The 7500-nt window shown below is 37.0% G+C and overlaps 1 protein-coding gene across 1 annotated transcript in view; it reads right to left on the bottom strand.

Annotated features, from left to right (window-relative positions):
• Window positions 1-6206, bottom strand: part of LOC122256878 (centrosomal protein of 290 kDa) — a 25131-nt gene extending 18925 nt beyond the window's left edge. Inside the window, 12 exon segments of the mRNA XM_086545663.1 lie at window positions 110-254; window positions 639-829; window positions 1128-1260; window positions 2276-2388; window positions 2547-2672; window positions 2948-3084; window positions 3415-3550; window positions 3726-3821; window positions 4296-4454; window positions 4685-4789; window positions 4924-5067; window positions 6112-6206. Of these exon segments, the coding sequence (XP_086401789.1) occupies window positions 110-254; window positions 639-829; window positions 1128-1260; window positions 2276-2388; window positions 2547-2672; window positions 2948-3084; window positions 3415-3550; window positions 3726-3821; window positions 4296-4454; window positions 4685-4789; window positions 4924-5007 (1425 nt within the window). The 5' untranslated portion in view covers window positions 5008-5067; window positions 6112-6206.
• Window positions 6207-7500: the final 1294 nt, after the last annotated feature.

Below are 7500 nucleotides of genomic sequence, written 5' to 3'. Positions count from 1 at the left end.
TCTATCAGTCTCAAAATTAGAGTATGAGCTAAATTGGAAGAGAAACACATTAGACTGATACTCAGTCCAAAAGACTGACAGGTAACTCATATAAAAAACAGAACCTGACCTTAGTTCGTAGATTGACCTTCTCGTCTTGGAGTCGATTGACCTGGTTGGTGAGCTGGTCGATCATCTTTTTACTATTTTGCCAATCAGTTTTCTTGACACCTGGGATATCAATGTCTGCACGGGGCTCAAGTTTCAACTGTTCCCTGTAAAAATATTGCCTCTTAACCCATTGCAAATGGAGATAGATTTGCTTGCCTGAACCCTAGGAGGCACTAGTGCTAGCTACACTGCATCCCAGAGGGGCTTTGTTTCTGAGCAAGGGAGTTTTACCTAACATATTGCAACCTTTTGAGCTCTCTTTCCTTATCATAATGCTAGGTTTGTTTGTGCTTTACTACATCATTAGCATCTTTTTTGTGTGTGTTTGTGTATTTTTGTAAACAAATACAAATAATCATCCCCAATGATAATAATATGCATCATGTATGTCATTTACATCCATAAGCAAAGGATTAAACACTATGTAAGGTGAAACACTACTCTAAAAATTTAAAAAGATTTTTTTTGTTATAAAAATGTTTCCTTACCTGAGACTACCATTTTCCTCCAATAGGTCATTAATGTTAATCTGCAGAGTATTGGCAAGAGCTGTCAGCTGTGTGATCTGAGAGTCCCTGATGCGGACCTGGCTGCGCGCTTCCTTCAACTCCCGCACAGCGTCTGCCAGTGAGAACTCCCCTGCCATATATGACTGCAATTCTCCGATGACCGTTGAGAGCTGAAGAGGATATATTGATGAAGTGGTGTACATTTTCCAAATCTTTCTTACTCTAAACCATAAGTTAAGCTTGACTGACTGTATTTAGCAAGACATGGAAGAAGGGAAATGAGAACAAAGAGACATGGCAGATATCTCAGGATAGGTAAATACGGAGGGGTTGTATGGACCGTCAATGGGTCCCATGGCCTGTGATCCAGCAGAGAAGAATATTGTAGGAAAATTGTAACCTATACTTCCTGAAATCATTACAACAACACAGTACTTTAATTTTACTGAAAAAGTCAACTGCACTTACATCTTGAGCATGGAGCTGGGCATCTTCCTCTGCAGCCAAGAGCTGTGTTCGCATCTGCTGTACTTGCTGTTGTACCTCATGCAGCTCTCCACGCAGCTGGTTTATTACAACAGCATCACCTTCAACTGCTGAACTGTAATGTAAATCCAGTTCTAATATCACCTGCCAAACATCACAACTGTTGAAAATGGCATATACGGTGACAAATCTAAACATATCAAGTGTCAGGAATGTTAGTGAATATCTATGAGGAACTGGCACTTAAAACAGAATAATCATCATTATTACCATCATTATAATTTTCTAATGATCATGTTATTATTATCATTATCATTAATGGTGGTTGTGGTGGTGGTAATAGAAGTCCTAGAAGTAGTAATAGTAGTAGTAGTAGTCCTAGAAGTAGTAGTAGTGGTAGTAGTAGTGGTAGTAGTAGTGCTAGTAATAGTAGTAGTAGAAGTAGTAGTAGTAGTAGCAGTAGTAGTAGTAGTAGCAGTAGTAGTAGCAGTAGCAGTAGCAGTAGTAGTAGTAGTAGCAGAAGTAGTGGTGGTAATAGTAGTAGTGGTGGTAGTAGTAGTGGTGGTAGTAGTAGTAATAGTAGTAGTGGTGGTAGTAGTAGTGGTGGTAGTAGTAGTAATAGTAGTAGTGGTGGTAGTAGTAGTGATGGTAGTAGTAGTAACAGTAGTAGTGGTGGTAGTAGCAGTAACAGTAGTATTGGTGGTAGTAGTGGTAACAGCAGGTGTAGTGGTAGTAGTAGTAGTAGTGGTGGTAGTAGTAGTGGTGGTAGTAAGTGGTAGTGGTAGTAGCAGTGGTAGTAGTAGCAGTAGTAGCAGTAGCAGTAACAGTAGTAGTAGTGGTAGTAATAGTAGTAGTAGTAGTTGTAGTAGTGGTAGTGGTAGTGGTAGTGGTAGTAGTAGCAGTGGTAGTAGTATTAGAGTTAGTAGTAGTGGTAATAGTAGTGGTTATAGTAGTGGTAATAGTGGTAGAAGTAGCTGTATAAGTAGTGGGAGAAGTAGTGCTAGTAGTACCATTATTAATATCATTATCACTATCATTATCATTGTAATTATCATTATCATCCTTTTTATCATCTTCATCATTATTATCAACATTATCATTGTCATTATCATCCAAAGTTTAGCACTCACACACGACTCTTCTTGAGCTTATTTATAATGACAGCGCTTGACTCAATCTCCTGAGTGGCTTCTGCTAGCTGCTGACTGAGACGAGAAATCTCAGCATCCCTCTCCTTCACCTCCTGCAAGCAAGTTACATACTGTATTTATACTGTCTCATTTATAATCTAAAGAAATAACAAGAAAAAATAGTCATTTCTGAAATTTGTATTCTCTCCATCTTCCTCTCGAAATTAACCAGGTGTTTTATGCCTGTAATCTCATGCTAACTAAACTATACCTGTTCCATATGAAGAATATGGGACATGTCGCTCTGAGTCTGCTGGTACGAAGGACCCAAGTTACTCCTCTGGAACAGCTGGGCCTTCACCCTCTGGAGTTCTTCCTCACGTTGACTAACAACAATCTGGTATAGAGAAAATGGATATGATGAGTTGCTCCTAGTACGGCTTTGGTACTTATATGGTGTTCGTAACCTACTTTTATCACCAACATATATACAAGAGAGCCAAATGATTTCCAAAGGGAAGTAGATTTAATCCTCATACAGATCTTCACTTCATTGAGAAAAAAAAAAAAATTGACTTTCCAATATCACCAACTAATTAAAATATGTACTACAATCCATAGATGACAATCCATTTGATTACACATATCTGAAATATTCAAAGAAACTTTTACCTTCAGCTGATCAACTCTAGCATCCACAGCAGTACTGAGCTCATCGTATTTCTGTTGCACATAGCTTTTCTCAGATGCTAGTTCCTCAACTTGACACTGAAGGCCTTTAACTTCTTCCCGAATAATGGACAGACTCTCTGTTCATGCATTAGAAAGAATGTTACTCCTACTTACTAACCTATAAGATCTATGTTTACACATACAGCAGAAGCTGTATCTTTAATAACTGCCGTTAGATCCCGTTTCTGATATATTAAATTCCTAATATTCTGTATTCCAGTGGCAAATTGAGCACAGAAAGATGAGAATATACAGCATCTTTAATTCATATCTACTGGCTAAAGAAGCCTTTATGCTAATTTTTTTCCAACTCTATCTTTTTCCAAAGAAAAGAAATGATACAAAGATGTACAAATCAGCTTGTATACCATGGTGGGGTAAGATAACATCCAAGAAAACACCGTTACCTTGAGCATGGCTATGAGATTCCTTGACACTTATATAATCTGATGTAATACTATTGATCTCCTTTGTTGCATCAGCTAAACGGTCTTCTAACTCCATCACTGTCATACGGAGTGAAGCACGTTCATTTTCACAGGTCTGGAAAAACATGTAATCATGGTATTAAGTTATAAACTTTTCTACTGCCTGTATCAAACAATCCCAATTTTTTTTTCTTTAGAAAATTCATTCAAACAGGTCGCTATGCTAACACTGATTATTGTATCACAATTCATCAGTACTTGTGAAAAAAAAAACATCTTTTCCTGCTCACCTGTAAGTCATCCATGAACTGCTGGATCTCCTCGTTTCTCCTCTGCAAAGCTTCCTCCATTTCCTTCTTCTTAATTCTCCAGCCACTGGACCAATCCTGACAAAAGAATTATATCTTTGATTATGGTAGACCTGAAAACTAATACAAAATGTATAATGCATCCATACTCTGAATACTTGCTCTTCCTAACTTCAATAACTCACTACAAAATCATCAACATACAAATAAAATAAAAGATAAATCACAAGAGAGCAACACTTAGGCCCGTAGTAAAGAACCTGTGGGGTGGGGCGTCGGGAAAATGTGACGGGTGTCGGGTGTAGGGCGTAGGACATTTTATCCTACGCCCTACACCCGACACCCGTCACATTTTCTATTTTATTTTATTTATCCTATTTTATTTTATTTAACCTATTTTATTTTATTTATCCGTCACATTTTATCCTACGCCCTACACCCGTCACATTTTCCCGACGCCCCACCCCACAGGTTCTTTACTACGGGCCTTAGTACAATCAACTGACACATCCATATCATCTACATCATCCACATCATCTTCCACAAACATACATAAGGGACATCATCATCAGGGACAGTTTCAGACTTCTGGCCACTTTTCAGTAATTTTTTCAGGTGTTTAATCTCTGCCTGTAGCTCTTGCTCTCTCTGGGCATCTCCACGACCTGCTGACTCTGCTAAGCGACCAACCTCTTCCTCCAGCGTCACAACCTGAAGTGTATGAGATTTTTTAAAACTCAATATCTAACTCAACTTTTATGACTGATATATAAACTAAAGGGAAGTCTTAATATATATATATATATATATATATATATATATATATATATATATATATATATATATATATATATATATATGTATAACATTATTTTTTCTTCAAAATACAAAGACTTTTCTTTCTATATTACATTCAATAAATTTGTGGAAGTATGCTATACCTGAGAGTACTTGGTCATCATTACTGCCTGGGTTAGCGTGAACAGCAACTCCAATTTCTCTGGAGTCTTGTCTCTTGGCCGGAGTTTTGTTACACTGGCAAGACTCTTTGAAGGGAAAGAGACCACAAAAATTAACAAAGACACACATACACCAATATTTCAAAACAAGAGCAAAGTTCATAAATTCGAACCTAAATTTCCATTCTACATAAAGAAGTAACTACCGCAGTCCGTCTTACCTGATAGAGTTCCTCCAGGTCTGCCTCTCTCCATTCCCCTGCGTCGCCCGTAACCCCCCGCAGGTACTCCCAGTCAACACCCATCTTGACTGGCCTTTCACCTTCCCACCTTCTGAGAGTCACTTATGGTCATTAAATTGTTGCCTGTGACAAACCATAAAATTCAATTAGCAATGTCATGATATCATCATTATAATACATTACAATAGGATATAATGACAAATACTGCCAGTTAGTAGTCTCCACCTCAAATATACACTTAAAATAATAATTCAGAATACATATATGCAAGCTGAATTTCAAATCACCACCAGCATATGATGCATGGAAATGTCTCTTAAAAAGATAGCTGGTCACCAAGACTGGTTGATACGAAGTGCATATATATCAATTAGTCATGTGCAAATTTGAAAAAAGTTAGATGGATTAAAAATGAGTTTTTTTTTTTATAAATAAATTAATAATATATAAAAATAAATATATAAATAATTAAAAATTAATAATTCAACATTTTCATACTTTCAGTAATGTTTATCCCTGAGTATCTAATGTGCGTGAATGTCACCAAACCTGGATTACTAGTAACAAGCGGACAATGACAACTTAGGTGGGGAGTTAATTTACTATTAAGACGAGCAAGTCACCCAAATAAAACCTATTTGACCACCCATCAAGCCTAAATAAGACCTTTCAACTAGCAAATCCACGCTCCCACAAATATTGGGGCAGTAAGGCATAAAAATAAAAGTGTAACCAACCCCGTCAGAGATATTTGACCATCATACCCCATTTGTAACCTAAAAGGGGATTGTTCACTATAAAATTATTTAACTATTTGAAACTACTTGACTAGCAAGAATTTGACATTAAACCCTAATCTATCTTATCTCCTCACTATTTCCAGTTTACACCTTATATGCATTTAACAGTTATGAGCTATGTATGAACATCATAAAATTCTAATAAGTCAAAGTCATGTTAAAACTGGAACAAACTTATGTCTGTTGCAATACAATATCGTTAAAGAATGACTTTGGGGGTCTGAATTTGAACTCGCCAGCGCAGTTTTGGCCAATAAATAACTATATAGACCAATTTCTCCTTTATATACCTTACCATCCTTAAATCTAATGAAATTCGTGACACTCAAAGAGAAAAAACAACTGAGAAATTAGCTACAACACCTACCATTTAATCAGTAGGTAGCCAATAGACTGGGTTGGTCATTTCGGTTTCCAAGGCAATGTTTACAAACAAATGAGTCACGTGACGTTCCATTCATAAAGACGACCGATTAATATATGCGCGCGCGCACACACATACATATGTGTGTATATATATATATATATATATATATATATATATATATATATATATATATATATATGGGGGCTCGGTGTCCTACTGGTTAAGGCAGTGATTCCCAACCGGGGTTCCGCGGAACCCTGGGGTTCCGCCGACCATCACCAGGGGTTCCGCGAGAAACCGTAAAATAATGATGTGCTATTACAATATGACAGTGATCTTAATTCATAATTCGTAACTCCTACTCAACAACACGTCACAAACAGTCTCCAGACACCAACATACTCGTACGTGTCAGTCAGTACAATGTATATACTAGTAATGAGAGCAAATGCCATGCATAGAATTAAGGGGAAAAAAAGTGTTATTACCGGTGCGGGATACGCCCTTCATTCCTACTCCGCTAGTTTGGTGACGGGTCGGTAGGAGGGTGACAAGTTTTGGATTTCAGCAAAGCGAGAGTACCCTGTCATCTCAGTAAAAGCACTGAATGTTTTACTCCAGTTTTCAACTTCTTACCTCTGTGAACAAGCATTCTCATGCCTGACCATCATTAAAAGCAAATCAAGAAATCGTCTTCTGTCTGTCGAGGAAGAACTGCGCGTGTGTCTGTCAAAAATTCGGCCAAGAATTTCACAGATACGCAGAGGGAAACAAGCCCAAGTGTCACACTGAAGGTAAGTCATAACATTACTGACTTATTAGTGTGAACTCTCACTTGATGTAATATTAGATTTTATATGAATTATATTGCTCAAGCACTTTTCGTAAAAATAATATATATAAATTAGAATACTATATATAGGGGTTCCTTGGAATATGAAAAATTATTACAGGGGTTCCTCCAAGGTGTAAAGGTTGGGAATCACTGGGTTAAGGCATCAGACTGTGAAATGACGTAGATCTGAGTTGGTGAGCTGTTACCTTGTGTAAAGAACTTTACCTCGATTGCCTAATGGTGTAAACACAATGTATGTTAAGTATGCCCCCCACCAAGATACAATCAAGGCCAGTAGGTGGGGGACCCGGCCCTAACCCTCTTGAGAGGCCTACGTCCTGCAGTGCAATGATACAGGCTGATTAAAAAAATATGTATATATATATATGTATATAAATACATATGCATATGTATTTTATAAGTATATTCTATATGTAAGTGTGTGTGTATGCATATATGAACCTATATGTATATATATGAATATATATATATTCATATAAATATATATACATATGTATATGTATATATATACACACACATATATATATATTCAT

The sequence above is a fragment of the Penaeus japonicus genome, unplaced genomic scaffold (genome assembly GCF_977035675.1).
Source record: "Penaeus japonicus unplaced genomic scaffold, GWHDUDI00000001_assembly GWHDUDI00000016, whole genome shotgun sequence".
In the NCBI taxonomy this organism is placed as follows: domain Eukaryota; kingdom Metazoa; phylum Arthropoda; class Malacostraca; order Decapoda; family Penaeidae; genus Penaeus; species Penaeus japonicus.
This window is presented reverse-complemented; position numbering and strand designations above follow the sequence as displayed.